General features: G+C 35.1%; 1 protein-coding gene across 3 annotated transcripts; it reads left to right on the top strand.

Moving 5' to 3' along the window:
- Positions 1 to 41: 41 nt before the first annotated feature.
- On the top strand, positions 42 to 21921 carry PPWD1 (peptidylprolyl isomerase domain and WD repeat containing 1). 3 transcript variants are annotated; one of them, XM_057742451.1, is made up of 11 exons: positions 42 to 239; positions 3792 to 3894; positions 6486 to 6586; positions 6730 to 6850; positions 9045 to 9492; positions 13430 to 13620; positions 14462 to 14651; positions 17973 to 18154; positions 19384 to 19465; positions 20404 to 20586; positions 21615 to 21921. In XM_057742451.1, the coding sequence occupies exons 1-11, from the start codon at positions 50 to 52 to the stop codon at positions 21756 to 21758; spliced, it is 1935 nt and encodes a 644-aa protein (XP_057598434.1). In that variant the 5' UTR covers positions 42 to 49; the 3' UTR covers positions 21759 to 21921. The 3 variants fall into 3 exon arrangements, with proteins under 3 accessions (XP_057598434.1, XP_057598445.1, XP_057598453.1); XM_057742462.1 differs by lacking the exon at positions 42 to 239 and adding an exon at positions 247 to 657; XM_057742470.1 differs by lacking the exon at positions 42 to 239 and having other exon boundaries at positions 3843 to 3894; positions 6486 to 6511; positions 6828 to 6850; positions 21615 to 21909.
- Positions 21922 to 25289: the final 3368 nt, after the last annotated feature.

Genomic DNA, 25289 nt, shown 5'->3' with positions numbered 1-25289 from the left:
TTGGTAGCCGAGCTGTGGGTGTCGCGCCTTTTCTGACGATTCGGACAACATGGCGGCCGAAGGTGGTAGCGATTCACAGCTGAGAAGGAGAAGGCGCCGGGACCCGGAGGAACCGGAAAAGACGGAACTCAGCGAGAGGGAGCTGGCTGTGGCGGTGGCCCAAGAGAACGAAGAAGAAAATGAAGAGCGCTGGGTTGGGCCTTTACCTGTAGAGGCAGCATTGGTCAAAAAGAGGAAAGGTAGCTACAGAGATAGGCACTGGGCGAGTTGGAATGCTGCGGCCCGCCAGTGGGAGAGGTCGAGCCAGATCCCGAAACGGAGGGTGTGTGATTGTGGGGATTTGTGCCCTCGGATCAGAGGATCGTCTTCTCCTTTCTGGCCCTTCTTTACTCCCGAAATAGTGATTTGGGCTGAGTAAAGCTTCTGTTTGATAATATCTAACACGGTTAATCTCTGATTTGTAACTTACGCCGATACTTACGTGTCTGGCGCCCCTCTTTTAATCCGTACAGCAATCGTATGAGGTTGGAGCTTTTAACCCTGTTTAGCAGATGTGGAAAAGAATACTGGTTCTATTTAAGGATTTTAGTTCAACAGTGGTGTTGGTGCGTTGGGCCGCCAGGGAAGGTGGTGCCTGTTTAGAATCGTAAAGAATAGGTAAGGGTAATTTCAGTCCTGACTCCCACTAATGAGTTGTCTGACATAGTTACTTAAGTTTCCTGGATCACACATTTTTCGTATAAAAACCAACGTCTGTAGTTTTCAAAACCAACGTCTGTGGTTTTCAAACCATGCTTGAGAGAGAGCGTGGCCTGAAGCTTTTGCCATTAACGTGGAATAGAGACAAAATTTTATCAAATGAAAAGGGTGGTCCAAAAAAAAAGGGGGTAGGGGAGGGAGTGGTGGTGAAAGGGACAGATTAAATTTTCTTATTTTTCAAGTTCTTTGAAATGTTTTGTTTAAACGTGTAAGACCATTAAAATGTGATCGTTCTGAAAAGTCAAATCTTTATTACTCTCCCTACTTAAAAATTTTAAGTGATTTCTCATTATTTTCAAAACGAAGTCCAAACTCCCTAACATAACATACAAGGCCCTTCTTGATATGATTTCTCCTTACCTCCTTCAGCACATTTCCATTACTTCCTTCCCCCAAACCCTGGTAGTTCCTTCTTACTGTGTGCTAACGGTACTAAAACACTTCAGAATGGGGCATGCCCCTTTTCTCCTGTGACTGCCCACGTGGGTGTCATGGTGTCTCTACCTGGATTAATTTCCCTCACCCATTTCACTTAAGCTATTATTGTTCAACCTTTAGCACTCCTCTCAGCCATCACCTCCTCTGGGAAACCTGTGACTTCTCCAGTCTGGGCTAGGTTTCTAAAACACATTGATCATAAATCTGGGGTATGTTTATCACACTGAATTTACAGGTAGCCTCCAAATTTTATATATCCGAATTTTGAAGAAGCTACTTTTTTGAACATTGTACCTTAACACCCTTAAAGTGCATTACCTTTTTTTTACTGCGAAGTCTTTCTGTTAAATGTTTCCATAGCAATTGTTTCCTCTGCACTTGCTACATTTTTTAATTGTATATTTATTCATGTGATTGTCTCATTAATGTTTCTCTTCACTGTTAAGACTGTAAGCATATAAGAGTAAGGACCATGCCTGTTTTGCTCTAGTGCTTGGTACAGTGCTTTGCATATAGCAGATACTCAATAAGTATTGAATGAATGAATATTACGGTGTTTATGCTCTTAATTACTTTCTTGCACTAGATTTCATGTCCTTTTTTGTGGAAATGAGTGGAGAGAACCTAAAAATCCAAATTTATCAAAATGCTGATATTAACATTAGGAGACAAAGAGCTTATAAACCTAATACAGTTGAGACAATTGGATGCTTATTCTATTTAAGCCAGTCAGTACTGTATTCAGTTTGAAGAAAAAGTTGAAATTTAAAAACGTGTATGAAATGTTAGGAAAATATCATTAAAAGATTTTATCTAAAAGGACAGGTTTAAAACTTTCTGGAAAGGGAAGCAGCCCTTTTAGCATGTGCTTCTGACATTGGACTTTTGTACACATTTTCAGAAAATGTGTACTATAATGATTATAAATTATAAATTTACACTATAAATGATTATATGGCACTACCTTTAATTAAACTGATGGTTTCTCAAGGACAGGAACTGTGTTACTCTTCTTTATATCCATGTCCCTTGGAACCAAGTTTGTTGTCAATAAATATCTGTTCAACAAGTGAACCAACAAACAGCAAAAGGAATGTGCATCAGTAGGATTACTTCTGTAATATGGGTGCATATTACAGAAAAATCCAAAATGACAATAACATTAAAAAGATAAAAGTCCTAGAGTAGACAATCTAGGATAGATGTGGAGGCTCCGAAGGGACCTAGGCTCTTTCCAGCTTTCTGCCCCAACATCACTAGGGTATGGACCTCGTCTTTGTCCTTGGTGGTTATTAGAATTACAGTGCTTATCTCCCAGTTCCAAGCTGTTGGACTGAGGAAGGGGAGAAGGGCACAACTCTTGGAAGAGAATTCTTAACTGTTACAGAACACTTTCACTTTTGTCTCATTGGCACTTGGTCACACCTAACTGCCGAGAAGGTGAGAAAGATCTTATGGCTGAATGTCAATATTCCTGTGTAAAAATGGGGGTTCTGTTACTAAAAATGAAAGGAAAAATAATTTGTTGGACACAACTTTGAGTCTGCTATATAGTAATTTTGAAAAACCATGAAACAGTCATGCTTAATTTAGGAATTTTATATAGGCATGTCTGGCCATCATTGCATTGTTTTGTTGCATACAAATATAATGTCATTTTTTACTAGTAAAATTTTTCATAGCTCATATAATGAAATATTTCCTCAGATTACCACTCTTAAAAATGTTTTGCCCTTGGAAAAAGTTTGAGAAGCACTCAATTGGACATTCTCTAGGATTTTCTCAACTCTAAAAATCTAAGCATTTATCATGTTTACCTGTTTCAAACCTAGTATCAGTGACTTCGAAGAGAATCATTGCCTTCAAGATAAACTGAGACATTCTAGATAGGCATTGGCCTCTTATTACTTATTAAAATCAGCACTAATAATTGGATCTACATGGTTAGAAAGACGGTTGTGATATTTTCATGAAACTTCTTAAGATTTAGGGGTTTTTAAAAAGATATTTTTGTTTATTTTTTTATTTTTATTCTTGGCTGCATCGGGTCTTAGTTGCAATACATGAGATCTTTGTTGCGGCACACAGCATCCTTGTTGAGGCATGCAGGATCTTTCGTTGCAGCGTGCGGTCTTCTCTAGTTGTGGTGTGCGGGTTTTCTCTTCTCTAGTTGTGGCACATGGGCTCTAGAAGCTGAGGTTCATGGGCTTAGTTGCCCTGCAGCATGTGAGATCTTAGTTCCCTGACCAGGGATCAAACCCGCGTACCCTGCATTGCAGGATGCGTTCTTTACCATTGGACCACCAGGGATATTCCAAGATTTTTGGTTTTTAATGGAGCCTTTATATTAAGCCAGAACCACTCAATTCTTAAGTTCTGGGAACAGTTAAGCATCTATATAATACCTGAGAACTTGTTATGACCGACTAAATAATGGTGCTATTCAGTACTGTGAAATAAGAAGTTACAACTGACTTAACAGACACTGAATTTTTTTTCATTACACATAAATTGAGAGAAATTAAAATCTAGGAGAAAATATAAAATAGTATTTAGTTCCACTTGTTAAAAAATATTTTTCTTTTCTTTCTTAGTTCTAGAGTTTGAAAGAGTCTATCTTGATAATCTCCCCAGTGCATCCATGTATGAGCGCAGTTACATGCATAGAGATGTTATCACCCATGTGGTATGCACCAAGTAAGTCTGTCTCATCTTTATTTTTTCCTGAGAAGTTTATCTTTTTTAAAAATGCTTCAGTTTTGAGGTGGATTTGTAGAAGTAGCTGTAGGATGTTAAGGATTTCATTCCATAGGTTTTGTAGTAGTTTGTGTTAAATAAAGACCTACATACTCTTTCCTATATCATACAAGGATTGCATTCTCTAAGAGAAAATTCCTTAGTTTGTGCACATGTCTTTTGGAGATAAATGCCAGAAGGGGATGATCCGGGTAGTGTCTGAGCTTCCATGAAGAAAAGTGTATTAGTTAAGATGGGAGTAATTGGTAGCTGGCCTCTTTGGTACTAATGGGGAAAATGATGAGATCTAAGACATTCTGGAAATGTCACAGGACCTTCAAAATAGCTGAATAGGGATCTGTAGAAGGATAATAATATTAGTAATATTCTGCTCTTTGTTGAGCTCATATTATGTCAGGTACTGTGCCAGGCTTTTTCATAAATTGTTTCATTTATCTTAATCTTACAAGGTAGTATCATCTACATTTTATAGATAGGGAAGCAGGTTTAGAGGGATTAAATGGCAGATGAGGCTGGTGAAAAAAGGCAAGGACTAAATCTCAGAGGGTTCTCTATTTCTTACATAGGTTTTGAACCTGATTGAGAGAGTAATGTCATATATATGTGTGTGTATATACGAGGGTGAGTCAAAGATTATCTTCACTCCAGTTATATTAAAACTTCTGTTGGCTACACTGTCTTATCAGCACTTTCCATTCAAGGCTACTGTCTCCCCAGTCACTGCTGTGCAGGTGTGAACGGGTTACATCAGTTCATTTGTAACTGCAGTGCCAGCAAAAATGGATGCCCCACTTGTGATTTGCACGAAAGAAGAGCAGCATGCAGTGATTCATTTTTGTGGTCTGAGGGTGTGCATGTCCGCACATTTCTGTGACACACTGTCAACACTTTGCAAAAACTTCACTTTGAGGTGTTAAAGCATCCTCCCTATAGTCCTGCTCTTGCTCCATCGGACTTTCACCTGTTTGATCCCCTGAAAGTAGTCCTATGAGGAGAAGATTCACTTCCGATGAAGAAGTGAAGACAGTGGTGCTTTCGTGGCTCACAGCTCAGCCTAAAAAATTTTTTAATGAGGGAATATGAAAGCTTGTTGACAGATGGACAAAGTGTATTGAAAAGTAAGGAGATTATGTTGAAAAATAATGTATTTGTCTTCTCTAAAAGTTAATTAAAATAAATTCTACAGCCGGAGTGCAGATAATTTTTGACTCACCCATGTGTGCATGTCTGTGTGTATGTGTGTGTGTGTGTGTGTGTGTGTGTGTATTTAAGATCGCTCTGGCTGTAGTAGGATGAATGGATTCAAATAGACCAAGAATGGATACAAAGAGAGCAGTTAAGAGGCTAATATAGAAATCTAAATGAGATATGATAGTGGCTGGGATGATATTGGCAGTGAGCATGGAAAGAAGTACATGAGTTATTTTCCTCTTTGGATCAGTCTATTCTTGATCTCTTGGAAACAGTTAAAGATTTAAATTAAATTTCTTTACATTTCATTTATGGGATAATTTTAACCAAATATTAGCTCTTTTCCTAGTCCAAAGTTGTCAGTGTATAAAGCATCATATAGGACTAGCATTCTATCACTTCAAGTTTCTTTGTTTAACCTAAGGCAGCGGGGTGTAATAGAAAGATTTTTGAAGATTTTATAGAAACCTAAGCAGACCCAATATTGAATGATGCTCTCCAGCTATGGACCTGCTGCGAATACATTTAACATTTTAAAACTATTTCCTAATTTTTAAAAAGATGGTAAAAAATATTCACCCTAATAGAGTTGCTGTAAAGATTGTTATAACTAAGATAATGTATGTGGAGTACTTGATGTATACCAGGTTTCAACAAATGATTTCTATTTTTATATACCTGATGGGGAGGATATACTGTACAAAATTTTGGTATTTAACCAAAATACCTTGCATAGTATCTGAAACAAACTTCTATTGAATTTTTCTGTATATGTAAGTAGTATATTGGGATTTAATTATTTATCAACTTCTGAAAGATAGTACATTTTCCCTGTGAAAAGATTGCTTATAGGGTAATTTTAGCATTAAACAACCCTAAGATCTAGTGATTCCTGGTGAGATTTTCTTTTTTTCTTCCTTCCTCCCTCCCTCCCTCCCTCCCTCCCTCCCTCCCTCTCTCTCTCTCTCTCTCTCTCTCTCTTTCTTTCTTTCTTTCTTTCTTTCTTTCTTTCTTTTCTTCCTTCCTTCCTTCCTTCCTTCCTTCCTTCCTTCCTTCCTTCTTTCTTCCTTTAATATCAAGTTCTAGCTCAATTCTGATCCTACCTCTTGGATTTAAAATTAGTGCAGCAGCAGCTGTTAACAATATCCAGAAAAGAGCTTCAAATTTTGCAATGTTCTGTCTACCCTAATATAGTGATATAGTGGTCTGCATGAAGGAAGGTTTTTTTTTTTAACCTATTATTTAAGAGTCCAAAATTATCACTGAATGATTGCTTTGAGAGTACTAAGTGATTCATAGATCCTTTCTAGAAATTAACTTCTATAATTTTGTATGTTCAGGACAGACTTTATTATTACTGCCAGCCATGATGGACATGTTAAATTCTGGAAAAAAATAGAAGAGGGAATTGAATTTGTTAAACATTTTCGTAGTCACCTAGGTAAGAATTTTTCTTTTAATTTTTTTTTTGGCTCTCTTTTAAACTGTACTGATTAAAGTTTCTTTTAAAATGTTTTCTTTTTTTGAATTTTGCCCATTTCATTAGTGTTTACTACAGTGTTTTAATTTGATTTATTTAAATAGGAGTTATTGAGAGTATTGCAGTTAGCTCTGAGGGAGCATTATTCTGTTCCGTGGGTGATGATAAAGCAATGAAGGTGTTTGATGTAGTGAACTTTGACATGATCAATATGCTGAAGCTTGGGTGAGTCTTTTTTATAAGTATATATTTTTTTAATTTAGTAAAAGAATTCTTGAACTAAACTTCACTGTTTCATAGGTTTTTCTAAACAGATTATATTACCATTCCATTAAAAAATGTGCCTTTAGATTGTACTTGGGAAAACTGAATATTATGAATCCTTTTATGATGCTGTTTGGGGGCTTCTGCTGTTGTTTTTGTCATTAATTACAGCAGAAATGTCCGAACAGCATCGCGACAAGGATTCATTATATCCATTTAACACTACTTAAGAATTAATGACTATCCATCATGTCTAATTTACTGGCACTTTAATTCTAATTCATAACTCCCTTATTATGCTTATTTCAGTAATATGGCATTGTGTTTTTATAAGGCTTATGCACATTTTTGGAATTGTTCTTTTAAACTTTGAAGTATATTGATACCCAAACTATGTGGTTATACTGTACAGTAATGAGATTAATCAAAAGACCATAGACTGGATAGCTTAAGCAACAGAAATTTATTTTCTCACAGTTCGGGAGGTTGGAAAGTCCAAAATCAAGGTTCCAGCAGGGTGTGGTTTTTGGTGAGGACTCTTCCGGATTTCACACTTTGTCCTCATTAGGGGCAGGGAAAAGAGAGGGGAATATTTTGCTCTTCCACTTCTTAGAAGGCCACAGGCCTGTGGGATTAGGGCCCCATCTTAATGACCTCATTTAACCTTAATTACCTCTTTAAAAGCCTTTCTCCAGATACAGTCACTTTGGAGATGAGGGCTTTACCATATGAATTGGAGGGGGAGTGAGTTGAAACTACACAATTCATTATGTAGCAGGACTTCTTTTGGAATTTCCTTCAAAATCAGTTTATGAGCCACTGAAGGAAATGAGTCTCATTATTTATGGTCAGAACTTATTTTTTGGCAAATAATTGACCACGTGTCTTATTCCCCAGCTTTGTTTCCCCCAGAATTTAGCTATTTTAAAAAATCAGATCTATTCATAAATGTTGAACATTTGCCCCCTTTGAGGATATTGAAAGAGAACCAGGCATGTCTTGTTTTATTGCACTTCACAGATACTGTGTTTTTTTTACGAACAGAAGTTTGTGGCAATCCTGCATGGAACAAATCTATACTCACCATTTTCCAACAGCATTTGCTCAGTTTGTGTCATTTCACATTTTGATAATTCTCATAGTATTTCAACTTTTTCATTATTATGTTTGTTACAGTGATTAGTGATCTTTGATGTTACTATTACGAAAAGATTATGACTTGCTGAAGGCTCAGATGACAATTAGCATTTTTTTAGCAATAAAGTATTTTTAATTAAGGTCCATATATATATATTTTAAACATAAATTGCACACTTAATAAACTACAGGTAATGTAAACATAAACTTTTATATGCATTGGGAAACCAAAAAATCTGTGTTACTTGCTTTATTGCGATTTTCACTTTGTGCAGTGGTCTGGAACCAAACCTGCAATATCTCCAAAGTATGCCTGTATTTTTAAAACTTTGATAGAAATCCTAAGACTCCCCAAAAGGTTTTGAGCATTACCTCAATCATTGGAATAACTGTGTAACTTCTCAGACAGACTATTTTGAAGGAGATGACACACAATTGAATGTATAAGTTTGGTATATTTATTAAATCTGTCCAGTTCTTTTACACTGATTATCAGGTAATATGTTCAAAGCTCATAATTTTAAGATCAAACTACTGATAATAAGAGTGTGATATCAGAATGTTTTTCTTTTGAGTATAGTCATGACTAAAATATTTTGATCTTAAATATTTTACGAATGGATTTATAAAGTATGCTGTTACATGCTAACCTATTTAAAAGTAAGTTATACATAGACGGAGACATGGACAGAGATCCAAAAAACAATGCCCCAGGATATTTTAAGGCCCAGGTCTGCTTAGGTTTCCTTGTAAATGATCTGCTGTATGCAGGTCTCTTCTTGTGGTTTGATAAATTCTCAGAAGCTATTATCATTGCATTGATGAGGTCAGAAAGAGAAAAATTAGTAGCTAGTCTTATTCTTCCCTATTCTGTATCTCTTTCTGCTACTTTTGAGCAAAGAATCCAAAACTAGCTAAATCACTGGCCAGGACATTTTTTGGTGATGAGAATGAGGAAGGATGCTTATTTCTTGTATTGACCTCTTTCCCCCCACCCCGCAATTCTTTTCTGTTTTAGCTATTTTCCTGGACAGTGTGAGTGGATCTATTGCCCAGGGGATGCCATATCTTCAGTTGCTGCTTCTGAGAAGAGTACAGGAAAAATTTTCATTTATGATGGTCGAGGAGATAACCAGCCACTACATATTTTTGACAAACTCCATACGTCACCTCTTACTCAGATACGCCTAAACCCAGTTTACAAAGCAGTAGTATCTTCTGACAAATCTGGAATGATTGAATACTGGACCGGACCTCCTCATGAATATAAATTCCCCAAAAATGTGAACTGGGAATATAAAACTGACACAGATTTATATGAATTTGCCAAGTGCAAGGCTTATCCTACCAGCATATGTTTTTCACCTGATGGGAAGAAAATAGCTACTATTGGTTCTGATAGAAAAGTTAGAATTTTCAGATTTTTAACTGGAAAACTCATGAGAGTCTTTGACGAATCACTAAGTGTAAGTGCCATGTAAATTTAATCAAATTTTACTTTTGTGAAAATGTCTTTATTTTGTGCTATTTCTTTCTCTCTTTTTTTATAAATTTATTTATTTATTGGCTGCTTTGGGGTCTTCGTTGCTGCACATGGGCTTTCTCTAGTTGCGGTGAGCAGGGGCTACTCTTTGTTGCAGTGTGCAGGCTTCTCATTGCGGTGGCTTCTCTTGTTGTGGAGCATGGGCTCTAGGGGTATGGGCTTCAGTAGTTGTGGCTCGTGGGCTCTAGAGCACAGCCTTAGTAGTTGTGACACACGGGCTTAGTTGCTCCGTGGTATGTGGGATCTTCCCGGACCAGGACTCAAACCTGTGTCCCCTACATTGGCAGGCAGATTCTTAACCACTGCGCCACCAGGGAAGTCCTGTGCTATTTCTTAAAAGATTTTTTTCCTCTGAGTATGGACATTTAGATTGATGGTTATTTTCTCTTGGCACATTAAAGACATTATTCAGCTGTCTGCTGTCTTGCATTGTTGCTCTTCAAAACTCTCTTCCCTAGGTTTATGATGTGATATCTTCTGAGCCAGCTGTTCTTATACTTATGTCACTATTTTCTCAGTTTTGTTTTGTTTGCAAGCTCGTTCTTTTGAGATCCTCAAAACCCATGTTAGGCCCCCTTCTCTTCTTACTATTCACTCCTATCTGTCTATCTGACTACTTCCAAACTCATTTCTCCAGCTTTCTATTATAAACAGACATGGTCCTATACTTTTATTTTATTTATTTTTGCTGTCTTTATGAATGGCACCAATATCCATCTGTTTGCACAAGCCAGAAACCTGACTTATCTTTAACTTTTTCCTTACCCCTCTATTTAATTCATCATGAGTCCTGTCAATTTTACTTTCTACCTGTACTTTAAATAGATACTTTTCCTTTTAGCACAGCTATCACTACCCTAGCTCATGATCTTTTGCCTTGCCTATTGCATGGCCTACTCCCTGTATCTATTCTGGCTTCCTCCTAATCTGTTATCCATGCTAACCCAAAGGAATCTTTTCAAAGCACATATCCGATCTTATCATCCTTTGAATGTTTCAGTGACTACCTGTTGTTCTTAGGATCAAGACCAAAATTGTGGCCTGCCATATTGTGCCCCTGCCTACCACTTCAGCCTACCTCTACTACTTCTTACTCTAGCCAGTCAGGCCTTCTTTCAATTCTTGACTATGTCTTCCACCACAGGGCCTTTGCATATGCTGTCCTTCATGCTTGCATTGACCCCTCTCCCCATTCCTCCCATTACCTATTGAACTCATCCTTCAAATCCCAAAGAGTCATTTCTCCTGGTAATCTTCCACTATTCTTCAGTCTCGGACAACTTTTTTTTTTTTTTTTTTTAAGTGTGGTTGTGTATCACTGTTTATCTTCTTTTAGAATATTTGGTCTTATTATTTGATTAATGTGTATCAATCCCCAGTAGACTAAACTGTGTGGTTTATGGTCCTGTATCTGTTTTGCTTATGATTGTGTCTCCAGTACTAAGAACAATACTTGACACGTAATTACTGCTAACAAGAACTTATTGGGACTTCGCTGGAGGTCCAGTGGTTAAGACATGGGGCTTCCATTGCAGGGGGCACAGGTTCGATCCCTGGTTGGGGAACTAAGATCCTGCATGCTGTGCAGCATGGCCAAAAAATAGAAGAAAAAATTTTATTAGAGCAAGTAGTTGTAGAATAAGAGTTCTTATCCATGCACAGGTAATTGGTTTTTGTGGATATTTGAGTCTCATCGCGTGTTTCCATGTGGTTCTCTAACTGCTGATGGTCTGTTGAATTCTCTGAAAGTCTGTGGGTTGAATCTTTGTAGCAGTAATGTTTATTGTATGACAGTGTCAATTCTACAGTCTTGGTAGTCACCAGTTTACATTAGATTCCCTGCATTAAGCGCTTCACACATTCTGTCACCTTTATTAGTGATACTTTTGTTTGGTGGCAAGTGGTAATAAGTTGGGTAGATCATCTGCCTGAAGGAATATGAATCCAGACAAAAGGGAAGATTTGTTTGCGAGTCAAATCATCCTTATAACTCTTTTTCTTATTGGAAGAATATAGCTTTCCATTATGCTTTTAGGAAAAGGAGAAACCTTTCCTTGTGATGTTTTCTTCTTTAGTGGTGCCTGGTAACTACATATTGGTTTCAACTTAAATATAATTTTAAAACTCTTTACACCTTGCAGCTCTTCCCAGATTCCTTAAGGAAAGAAATACTTAAAGTCTATTCTCTGGATATAAATCTCTTGACACATATACTCTGAGCTGTTCAGTTCACTTTATTTCTTCACTGTTGTCGTTAACATATGTTGAAATTATAGGACTGAGGTGGTATGAGAAGGTCAGCAGCAAAGTGTATGACAGAAGCTGAGATTCAGAATGAAAGAGCTTGCAAAAAAAAAAAAGGCAAATGCCAATTAAATTATTTACAATGCTAATGACTAGTTAATGACTAGAATCTTGTAGTTCCATGTTAAGGGAGGGAGCTTCTAACTAGTTAGAATTAAATACGTGCATGTGGGCAGATGGCCATCTAAGTCTTGAAGATGAATCTTCTCTCTGACAAAAATAATCAAGGGCCCCACACTACAAAAATGTAGTCCAGCATCTAGGCTATTTCTGGCAAACAAGTAAAGCAATATATCAGTCTCGGAGACTAGAGACAAGAAACCCTAATGACCAAGCTTTTTAGCTATTGTTTAAGACCTTGGTCTCACATTGTTCCCTAACACACATCCCTCTTTTTCTTTTTTGGAGTTATTTATATCATTGTTCTTTCCATATCTAGAAAAACTAGAGATTTTGTTAATGCGAGCATGAGAAAAAGAAGTAGATGGGACATAAGCCTGACTTCTTTTCATCTGCAGTAGGGTTACTTTTGATTTCTGAAGTTTGATTCCCCAAATATCTGGAAAACTGAATGTAAAGATCACATCTTTGGGGAGGCTGGTAGAGTGATAGTACATAGTGATTGAGATGTGACCCTTGTCTCGAAAGCTATGTATTAAGTATCTAAAGAAAAGCAAACCAAATGTCCAAACTAAAGGGCACTCATAAAAATATTCGTCTATCCTAAATCACATTTACCTAATGATAATCTAACTCTAACGGTGCTCCAAAAAAACTTGAAACATTTCTGAAATATGAAATGGTTATAAATTAGTGAAATCATAAAAGAGTTCATTCATTTAACAAAAATTGAATGCTTGTTATATAAGCAGGCCCACCATCCTTGTACAAGGACCTCAGAGTCCATAGCTGCTTTGTGCAATTTAATAGCCACTAGCCACACACGGCTGTTGAACACTTGGTATGTGGCTGGTCCAAATTGAGCTGGACTGAAAGTATAAAATGCACACTGGACTTCAAAGACTTAATATAAGAAAAAAAGAATATCACTCAATTTTTAAATATTGCTTAATGTTTTAGTATCTTTATTTTGCTTTTTTATATTGTTTATGTTGCTTAAATGTCTTGATAATATTTTAGATATATTGGGTTGAATAAAATGTTAAGATTAATTTCATCTGTTTATTTTTATTTTGTTTAATGTAGCTACTAAAAAATTCAAAATTATGTATGTGCTTTGCATTATATTTCTATTGGAAAGTGCTACTCTGTGGCTTATAAAATGCAGTAGATATATTGTTTCTGCAGAGAAAGCAGTAGTTATATTAACTCTTTTATTTTTTTTTAATTAGAAGAACCAGTTAGTGTAAATACTGTTTTTTATGATTGAACTTACTAATGTCTTTTTATTTCCTGCTTATAGTATTTGGAATACTCCTTAAGGTATATAAGTACATAAACTTTCAGTGGCTCTTAATCTGTACTCTGCTTTTATTTAAATTCTCTTTCCCTTTATCATGTAACATTTTTTTGTTAATAAATGGTTTGTTTCTTAGATGTTTACTGAACTGCAGCAGATGAGGCAACAGCTACCAGACATGGAATTTGGCCGACGAATGGCTGTAGAACGTGAATTGGAAAAGGTGGATGCAGTAAGATTAATTAATATAGTTTTTGATGAAACTGGACACTTTGTGCTATATGGAACAATGCTGGGCATTAAAGTTATAAATGTAGAAACAAACCGGTAAGCTTTAATATAATATGTGCTTTTTTAAAATGTACTTTTCAGGGACCATTTCCTCCTTTTGGGAAACAATAGGAGTTTTGTTTGTTCCAAGACAAGTGGAATGGTCCCAAATGTCTAAACTTAACCAAATGTTTTGACTGGATTTTTCTGTGGTCTTTCAGTTGTTTATAATCTTATGTAAAAAGTTTCCACTCATGTTTGTAAAAGAAATGGAAGAAAGTTATGCATAGTTTCAAGTTTTTTTGTTGTTTTTTATTTAACAAGTTTCAGTCTGTCTTTTGCTTATTAATTTAAATTAGCCTGGTTCATGTTAAATGTTGCCAAATATTTAACCACAGAATTCAGCATTACATCCTGCTAGACATAAAATCAAAAGTTAAAATGTATGAAACCACAATAAGCCTTTTGTGCAAATAGTCCATTTGGTCTTAGAACAGAATTGCTATAATCAGATACTATCACTGAATGTAAATGAAAATAAAGTATATATAAAGGAAAAAAACTTGTGCTGTACATTCTCACATATAAACATTTATATTGTAGTTCTTGGCAATACAAAATCTTTGAAGGCTTGCAGAAAGATTAAAATGATAGGGATAGGTTGAAACTATGAGTGAATGATTGTCTTTTTTTAATCTGAAAATTATAGACACCTACCAATTTAAAATAACTTTTTGGGGGGAGTGGGAGAGATAGAAAAACACTTTTTAAAAACCTTTCAGTAGTTATTTTGTGCAAAGATAAAGGATAGTTGATTCCTAGCTTCTATCTGTAAGCTTGTTATAATTGGAGTTAATCCCGATAATTTTATTGTATAAAATATTGTTGTATTTTCCAGGTGTGTGCGGATCTTAGGCAAGCAAGAAAATATTAGAGTGATGCAATTGGCGTTGTTCCAGGGAATAGCCAAAAAACATCGTGCTGCAACTACTATAGAAATGAAAGCTTCTGAAAACCCTGTTCTTCAGAATATTCAAGCTGACCCAACAATAGTCTGTACATCTTTCAAAAAGAACAGATTTTATATGGTATGTAGAAGTACTAGGAGATAGACTTTAATGTTTCTTCCAGTTTGGAGTTTTATTTTTTTAGCTTGGGCTTTCAACTGAAGAGAATGTTGGCAATAATAGCAAACTTTCTGAATGACTAGGATATCATCTTATAATATTAATATTGTAGAAGTTTTCACTAGGGTTTGATTTTAAGTATTTCTGTACTGTTTTACATCCTGTTTGGACAGTTTTCAACCTGGCTTCTACAACTATTTGTGTTGTCTAAGATGATAGGAAGTAAGTGGCTATGGTAATAATTGCATCCAAAATAGTTTTTGCTGTGGAGTTTAAAAAATTCTTCTGTTTTAGTATTTTTCACCTTTTACTCTTGAACATGACTTACACACTTCCTTCTCTAGATACGTATCTTTTTTTACCTTTTGATTCCATTGTAATGATGCTACCTTGGAATTGTACATTCCTGAGGGATTTTTTTCTTTTTTCTGGAAAACTAAAAGTGCTTTGCATGTTAACTAAGATTGGCTCAAAATCGAACTACTAAGCTATTTAGGAGTAGCACTGTTCTAATTGTTCAGTCAAGCAGGAAAATCTGAAGTGTAGAGATTTCTGTGCCTGCATTCTGTCCTTCACACTCAGTCAGAGACTTTCTAAGACCCAAATGTGATTATTTCTCTCCCTAAAATCCTTTAATGACTCTCCAGCTATCTATATTAGCTGCCCTCCTAGTTTATCTGTCTTCATTTTTAGTTCATTTGCTATACTGACCATGTTGAACTTGATCGCATTTACAAGACTTGAGTGTTCTTTTTACTTTTAGGTGTTTGCACAGATTATGCCTTTTGCCAGCTACACACCTCTCCCCATTTCCTTCTCCTACTTCAGGTCTCAGCTTGGAAGCCTTCTCTTGACATTAAGTCTGGATTAGGTGTGCCTGCTTGTGTTATGTGTCACACTTTTTGGAATAATGTGCTGATGGGGGAGTGTGTCTCTGACACTGTGCTCTCTTCCTCAAGATAATATAAAATCCATAAATACAGGGCACTATGTTTTATTCACATACCAAACTCCACAGTTTGGTAAAGTGCCTTGCCCATTATAGTATACTCATTTATTCGTCTGACACATTAGAAGCAGCTGTGATGCTGTAAGTTACCAGCATTTGGTAAATGTAGGAAATAGCAGTTTACCTTCTCCAACCAAGCTTTTAGCCTAAAATGGGTATATTCTTTTAAGATGAGAATTTTGCTTATAACTTTCAAAGTCATTGTTAAAAATAATATATGTTAAAGGAAAATAATTTTTCTTGTTTTTATCTGTAATTTAACTGATTTGAAGGTAAAAATAAATCCTAAAAGCTAATTCTTGATATATACTAAAAACACAAATACTAATTTTCCATCAACTTTATTTGAAAACTTTAATGAATTTTCTTTATCTTTCCCCAGAGTTTATGTTTATGTTGATTAAACCATACATATTTCTTGGAAACGTTGAAGAAATAGAAAAACAAAAAATTAAGTCACTCTGTATTTATACTGGTAATATTTTCATGAATTTTTATTAGATGCACATATTCTTAAGCAAAACTAAAATGCTATATATATACACAAATTTTGTATCCCTTTTTTCAAATCCAGTATCAGGAAATAGAAGTAAAATTTTACAAAATTTGAACTTTTTTTGGGGGGGGGTACACCAGGTTCAATCATCTGTTTTTATACACATATCCCCGTATTCCCTCCCTTCCTTGACTCCCCCCACCTCGAGTCCCCCCCACCCTCCCCGCCCCAGTCCTCTAAGGCATCTTCCATCCTCGAGTTGAACTCCCTTTGTTATACAACTTCCCACTGACTATTTTACAGTTGGTAGTATATATATGTCTGTGCTACTCTCTCGCTTCGTCTCAGTTTCCCCTTCACCCCCCGCCCCCTCCCATACCTCAAGTTCTCCAGTCCATTCTCTGCACCTGCGTCCTTGTTCTTGTCACTGAGTTCATCAGTACCATTTTTAGATTCTGTATATGTGACTTAGCATACAATATTTGTCTTTCTCTTTCTGACTTACTTCACTCTGTATGACAGACTGTAGGTCTATCCACCTCATGACATATAGCTCCATCTCATCCCTTTTTATAGCTGAGTAATATTCCATTGTATATATATGCCACATCTTCTTTATCCATTCGTTTGTTGATGGGCATTTCGGTTGCTTCCATGTCCTGGCTGTTGTAAATAGTGCTGCAATAAACATGATACATGTTTCTTTGGGGATTATGGTTTTCTTTGGGTATATGCCCAGTAGTGGGATTACTGGATCATATGGTAGTTCTACTTGTAGTTTTTTAAGGAACCTCCAAATTGTTTTCCATAGTGGCTGTACCAACGTACATTCCCACCAACAGTGCAGGAGAGTTCCCTTTTCTCCACACCCTCTCCAACATTTGTTATTTCCAGATTTTGTGATGATGGCCATTCTGATTGGTGTGAGGTGATACCTCATCGTGGCTTTGACTTGCATTTCTCTGATGATTAGTGATGTTGAGCATCTTTTCATGTGTTTGTTGGCCATCTGTATGTCTTCTTTGGAGAAATGTCTATTTAGGTCTTCCACCCATTTGTGGATTGGGTTATTTGCTTTTTTGGTATTAAGCTGCATGAGCTGCTTGTATGTTTTGGAGGTTAATCCTTTGTCCGTTGTTTCATAGGCAACTATTTTTTCCCATTCTGAGGGTTGCCTTTTAGTCTTGTTTATGGTTTCTTTTGCTGTGCAAAAGCTTTTAAGTTTCATGAGGTCCCATTTGTTTATTTTTGATTTTATTTCCATGATTCTAGGAGGTGGGTCAAAAAGGATCTTGCTTTGATGGATGCCATAGAGTGTTCTGCCTATGTTTTCCTCTAGGAGTTTTAGAGTGTCTGGCCTTATATGTAGGTCTTTAATCCATTTGGAGTTTATTTTTGTGTATGGTGTTAGGAAGTGTTCTAATTTCATTCTTTTACATGTTGCTGTCCAATTTTCCCAGCACCACTTATTGAAGGGGCTGTCTTTTTTCCATTGTATATTCGTGCCTCCTTTGTCAAAGATAAGGTGCCCATATGTGTTTGGGCTTACTTCTGAGTTCTCTATTCTCATATGAATTTTCATATTAGACAAGTGTGGAAATAATTTAGCTGCCTTACACATTCTATGATAGGAAGTGATTCCTGAAATAATCATTTATTCTGATGTGAATTCTTAGGTTCCTCAAATACTTCATTAGAAATGAAATTTTCTTGTTCATAAATTTTAACCAGATGAAAAATTTAACTCATTTACTCACTTTTTATTTCCTTCCTTGAGTTTACTAAACGAGAACCAGAAGATACAAAAAGTGCAGATTCTGACCGAGATGTTTTTAACGAGAAACCTTCTAAAGAAGAAGTCATGGCAGCTACTCAAGCTGAGGGACCCAAACGAGTGTCAGATAGTGCCATTATCCACACAAGCATGGGAGACATTCACATCAAACTTTTTCCTGTTGAGTATGTACTGTTTTTGTTGTCGTAAATAAACTCCAGTGTAAATGTATATATTTGAAGAAACTATGCAACTTAAAATTCTTGTTATTTTAAGGAATTTTGAATAATTGAAATGTTTGTTAGAGCATCTTTCCTGAGCTTTCTGATAACTGTTAAGCTACAAAATGGGAAAATTGTATACATATATACACATACTTCAATACACACACTTCACAGGTTTATTATTATGAGGACAAAATATAGTAGATATGACAGTGCTGAATGTAACTGTAAAGTAATAAACAAATGTATATTACCACTACCATCAACTGTACATCCCAACTATAGATTTTGTGGGTCACTGTTATAACTGGCTTTCCTCTCAAAGCAGATCTTTAAGGGGAGGAGAATTATTTTTCCTTCCTGACAGTTGCAAAGTTTGCAGAATGAACATACAATACCAAATACAATATGGCTGGCTATTCTTGATCCAAAAGATGACATCTTTTATAACGCCTTGACTTAAAAGTACTTAGGTATTTTGGTACGGATATTTGGATATTTATGTCCAATATTTTACCATATTTTGGCATTGAACAAAAAGCTAGGCAGTTCTAGACTCCTGGACCATCTCATTTTAAGTGTTCAGAAGCCATGCATCCATTAAGCCTATTCCCTGATGTGCTTGGTACAAAATTCTCTTGATTCTCTCTGCCATTCCCAGCTTTAGGAGCACGTTACATGATAAGGTACTGTATTTAATCATCTCATGAGATTAGTTGATATTATTTAGAAAGTGTATCTGAGTGTGTGATTGTCACTTAAAGTTTACCAAATTTAGAAGCTATCATAATAGTGAATAAGTCCTCGGTCAGGAAATGTCACCATACTATAACATTTTTTTAATAAGAAAATTACCTTTCCTGGAAACTTAACCTACTATATGTAGTGGGTTAAGGTGCTGTGGTTGTATTTTTTAAACTGCTAAATGACTTTGGAATCTAAATACTGTCAAACTCAAATATAAAAAAGTCATGATCTAAAAATAGTATATTAAACTATAAGAATAGGCTACTGCTTATATGCCCTGTCAACTCTTGCTTGTCCTGAGATCAGAAGAAACTATGAAAAAAAGACTGTGCTCCTGAAACATTCAGAATTTCTGAAAACACCTTTAGGAAGCTGAACTACAAAGAAAACTGTCCTAAGATTCTTCAGTTAATTTATCATATTTTTAATGTATGTCTTACTAGGTGCCCTAAGACAGTGGAAAACTTCTGTGTTCACAGCAGAAATGGTTATTATAATGGACATACATTTCACCGCATAATTAAGGTAAGTTATGCAAATTTTATGTGATTTAAGGAATAGTATGCTATTGCATAACAAGAGGTTTAAAACCTGAGGAATCTTATTCTCTCACACTTAACAGTTTATTAGGAATAGGAAAAATGGACTATGGAAGTCAAAAGAAGAATGGATGGTCATGAATATCAGATCTAGAATTAAGGATAGGAATAGTAGCATGGTTACCTTTTTAGAAACACTGCAGCAATATTTTATCAGCAATTAAAGCACAGCGTCAGATAATGAGTAAAGGGTCTTGCTGAGGTAAAACCAATAGCCAAGGTAACCAGTTCCTAGTGGCTAGATAAGATCTAGATCTAGAAGATAAGATTAAATAATAGAAGGGCCATGTTGCCACTTTATCTGTGGAAACTGCCATTTATACCTAATGAGCACAGTGAACTCAGCCCAGGATTTTATTGAGCAGCATTCCATAAAATGAATGAAGCAGTGATGTAGTTCTTGATTACTGGCAGGTCAGAAATGGCGAGAGAAATGTCAGAAGGAAAAATCAGATTTCAGGGTTCTGAAGGAATTAAGTGAAGTGACTCACGAGGAAATCCAGAGTGTTTAGGGAAAGGGAAGAGAGAAGAGTGGGGCAATTATGTAAGACCTAACACATTATATAAGATCCTAAAACTTATCTACACTATTAATTGGCTTTAATTAGATTACTGAGCAAGATGGTACCTATCTATAAATGGAAAGACCTTTACATTTCTGTTTCAATCATTGAAATAATGTAGCAGTTAAGCAATGGAAATATATCATCCAAATTGAAGTATAACTGAGTTTTTAATAAAATCACTTTATAGAATGACTGTTAATAAAGTTGATTTTATTAACTACAAAGCACTCAAACATCAGACTCCAAAGCATACATATATGTAATACATGTAATATGATCTTGTCTACTTTCTGTTAAGGGCTTCATGATTCAGACAGGCGATCCAACAGGTACTGGTATGGGAGGAGAAAGCATATGGGGAGGAGAATTTGAAGATGAATTCCATTCAACATTACGACATGACAGACCATATACACTCAGCATGGCCAACGCTGGATCGAATACTAATGGATCCCAGTTTTTCATAACAGTAGTACCAACAGTAAGTAGAATAGCATTGTCTATAATGCAAAGATTCACAGGTTTTGATCTAAGAGAGTGAATTCAGTGGAAAAGAGAGCTTTATTATTCTCGACCATTATTTATATAAGCCAGGATATAAAAGTGAAAACAATTTAAGAGAAGAAAATGTAAAATTACCTAACATCTGATTTTACTTTGTAAAATAGTACTTTTGTAATTCAGGACACTTGAGTTTAACTCAACTTTGTCACTATTAATTGGACAATCCAAAACAAATTATTTTACCTTTGGGCTTGTTTCCTCATTTTTAGAATGGGAAGATTAGAGTGTAAGAATTTCCGACTTTAAGACATTTTTTCCCACATTTTTCTACCTCTGAAATTAGAAGGCAACCCTTAATCAATGACATTGTAGATCTGATGAAATACAGTGTAAGAATATCTAGCTCTATTGCTATGCAGTTGCATAAAAATTATATATTTTTTTAGAATTATTATAAAGGAAAAGCAATAAAGGAAAAGTATTTATAACTGCTCTCTGCCAGGCATATGATCTCATGTAATAGTCACAATACTTCTAGTATCACTATACCCAGTTTTAAAAAATAGGTGAGGAAACAGTGAGATCTGATTAACTTGCCAAAGGTCAAGTAAGTAGCAGAGCCATAGTTTCAGCTCCATCTCCCTGATGCCAAAGCACATACAGCCTAAACTATTCCAAACTGCCTCTTATGCAGGTAAGATTCCTGCAGAGAACTTTTAAAGCCTTAGCCATAATTCTTTAAGCCATGCAAAGAACTTACCTTCAGCAAACATCTTCCAGCTCCCTTTGGTCTGAAAGATGCAGATATTTAATTAAACATTAGACTAGGCTTTTATATTTTTTAATATAACATGGAAATTACTTTAAAAGCTGCTAAGTGAAAGTATATCTTTTTAATTATATTTTTTAATGAAGCTGTTTAAATTCTCTTTAATTTGCTCACCCAGAGGGTGTGTTTTAAGAATTTTGGGTTTACCAAGATTTTCTATTTATCCTCCAACACAGCCTTGGCTTGATAATAAGCACACAGTGTTTGGACGAGTGACTAAAGGAATGGAAGTTGTACAAAGGATCTCCAACGTCAAAGTCAATCCCAAAACAGATAAGCCCTATGAGGATGTCAGCATCATAAATATTACTGTCAAGTAAAATAAGATTTCTCTCATTGTCTTTGTAAATAAAAATACACATATATTAAACACAGGATTATTTTTCATAAGGAAGCTCTTAAGAGTTGCTCAACATACAAATCATGTTTCAAGGATGCAGTATTTTTATATTTTTCATTAAAGGCCATTTTTTAAAAACTCTGCCTTTGAGTTTTCTTGTAGTATTATTTCTCATCCTAAGAGGTGATAAATTGAAATGGACTAAAACTCGGGCAAGTAGCTCTCTTTATACATAATTTGTCATGAAACTTAAAACCATATTAAACACTGAGAATGGTATGCATTTGTTCCTTAGCTTTTTAAAAATATGCCAGATAGTCTGCCTTCAAATGTTTCTTTAGATCCAATAAGAAAGGGTACCTGGGATGTGATAGTGACACACCATTTCCTTTTACAAGCTTTGTGTTTCATGCCAAATAGTTTTGTCCTTTGATCACTGCTAAGTAGTAAGTAGTGGTAAGTAAAACTTAAGTAAATAAATAGGAAGTTCCTTTGGTCAAAAGTGTTAAATTCTTTAATAATTATGAAATATTCTTCAAATATAAGAATCCGAATAAATGAAAACCTGAGTCCTTGGTTTTATATACTGATTCATTTACTATTTTCACATCATTTTTCTAATGTAGCTAAACAATTTTTGTCTTCAGGTTATAGTACATCTTTTATTACCTTACTAAATATACCATCAAGGAAGTATATATTGAGTAAAAATGTTAATATCTAACAGTGGAGAGATCAGCAGAAATTGGAGCAATAAAACGAGTCCAAGACTTAAATTGATTTCATTTCTTCTTCACTTACCCTCATAAATTACTTCACAACTATTCAGAATCACTGCTTCTACTTTCCAGACAGACTCTTAATAACTTTTAGGAGGAATATGTTCAACAGACCTGTTGAGGGAATTCACATTCTTATGCTTTATATCTAAGCTTTTCCTTCTACTGATCAGCAGGACTATTTCCTTTACCCATTTTGTACCATAAACTGATGGAAGAACATGCCATATCGTGCTAATTTTAATGTTGTGTCCTCCTTTTAAAAAGAACTAAAATTTGGACACAAAATGACTTTTCACTATGACATTTACCTTTTCTCCCTAATTTTAGGTGTTAGACTTACCTACCTATCAATGCATTCGTAAAAGCTTAATCCTAAATTTTTGGCAATACTGCCACCAAGTGGTGGTGGTAATGCCTCATTCTTCCCAAAATACAATTATTTGCTTTGAGTGAAAATCATATTTGATTAATGAATTTTTTCCATTCCATGTCACAGATTTAACATAATCAGTAGACCTAAAACATACAGTGCCAGATTTTTTTTAAAGCATGTTTTAAATTATTAGCAAGATACCATCTGATACTTATTCATTAGTCCTTTTCATTCATTATTCTTTTAGGGAAAAGTACAGCTATCTTCTTCCTTATTGCCACTTTGCAAACTGAGAAGTATCTAAGTGTTACATAAAAAGTCCTTTAGCAACATCAGCTCATAGGATAATAGCTAAGTTTTCCAAGCCCTTTTCTAAAAACAGTTATTTAAAATGCTATGTTCTTGTGTGAAACAAGGTTAAATTTAAAATTTAAAAAGCAATAAGTTCACTTTGTTCAATGCAAATTTTCGCTCTCCTTTAAAAACACTACAGTCGTAATACTTATTTAAATGATGAATTGCAAATACAGAACGTTACTTCTAGATTTTTAATAAACTATCAAATTTGGCATACAAGTCAATCCCTACTCCATTTTGTTTTGTTTCTCTTAACCATAGCACAAATATGACTTTAATGGGTTACTAGCAATACTACTATATAGATGGTTCAAGAAACAAAATTTTTAGAATAATGATAGGACTTCTTTAAAATGATTTTTAACATTTTATTGCTGTCTATACTGATCATATGTGTAATGCAGATAATGGCTTCTGGTGATTATAAAGCATTCCAGAATTACAGACCAGAGCTATACACTTGAAAAACCTGCTTTACATAAACCATACAATAATATTTAGGCTTAATACAGAAATTCAGTGCCAGGAGGCAAATCCAAATAAAGTGTATTTAAAACCTCTCTCTGAAGTTTGACATTTTCCAGAGAGAACTAGCACAATCTTAACTAGTAATTAGTGAAAGAATACAAACACAAATAGTAATAAGAGCCTGAGAAAAATATTTCTTAAAAAAATAACAAACACTACTATACATACATTATAATCAAGTCTAAGCACAATTTTTAATTGTGTTTTAGAAATATGCTTAGGAATGTGAATTTAAAAGTTAAGCAAAATTGGTAAAATAAACTTAATTTACAAGGAAAGCAAGTTTACATGTTAGTGTTAGACTTTTTTTTTTTTTCAATTACCTAGTAGAGAAAACAGTTCAAGGGCTCACAGGCAAAGGTAACACCTTTTTTATTTTTCACAGTTATTGCAATCAGTCAAATATTAATTTAATTCAGAAGTATTAACTTATATGCACAAACTACACTTGTAACAGCATGACCTTTTATTTGAAAAATAAAAGGTGAAATATTTTAATTACTTATTTACACACTGCCCATAACACTGATGGGCTTTTTTTTAATGCTTTTAAGTTTTGTTGTTTTTTTTTTTTTTTTTTTTTTTTTTTTTTTCTTTTTTTTGGCACACGGGCTTAGTTGCTCCGCGGCATGTGGGATCTTCCTGGAGCTGGGATCGAACCCGTGACCTCTGCATTGGCAGGTGGATTCTTAACCACTGCGCCACCTAGGAAGCCCAGTTTTGTTGTTTTTAAACAGAAGTACATTTGAAGAGACTGAACGAAAACGGTGCCACCCAGAAGTCACATCCTGTCATCAGACATCAATGTCCTCATAGCATTTCAAATAATATGATTTAGGATAAAGAGCGTTGAAAAAAACCCAAAAAACCAATCTAGGTATGTTTAAATATAAGTTGTACTGCCATAATAAGGGAGTTTCCTTAAATGAAAAACAGTAAAGAACACAAACTTTTTAAACTTTTAACTCACAACACTGCATAATAAATGTGATGTAAACTTTTTGACCATTTCTTCTTATCCTTTCTTAGACATGTTGTTTCTCTCAAACAACTTCTCAGGGCCTTGTCATGGAAAGACTTGAACACGTTTTATTGTTAACATAAATGCACTTATTTTGGGAAAACATTTTAAAGTCATTGTAATAAGCATTCGCCACTACTTAAATAACTTCTCTTGAGGTAGAGGTAGTTTTCTACTTAGATCTCTACCTTTAATGTAAAACCAACCCTGGTTTCTGTGTGTAACTTACTACATTTTACTTACAGTCATTCTCACTAAAGATGCAATATTATTTTTAAAAGACACACTGCTAAGTACTTTAAATATATTGAAAACCAGAAGGACAATTTAGAGCTCTGACCTAGGAAATAATACATCCAGGTTCAGCCCTGCAAATGGGTCTTTCACAAGTGAAGAAAAACTAGAATATAACTGACTTTCACAGTTTTATTAATTGTTCTTCAGTGTAGT

The sequence above is a fragment of the Hippopotamus amphibius genome, chromosome 1, assembly GCF_030028045.1.
Source record: "Hippopotamus amphibius kiboko isolate mHipAmp2 chromosome 1, mHipAmp2.hap2, whole genome shotgun sequence".
Lineage (NCBI taxonomy): Eukaryota > Metazoa > Chordata > Mammalia > Artiodactyla > Hippopotamidae > Hippopotamus > Hippopotamus amphibius.
Note: the sequence above shows the minus strand (reverse complement) of the source record. Positions and strands in the feature narration are given on the sequence as shown.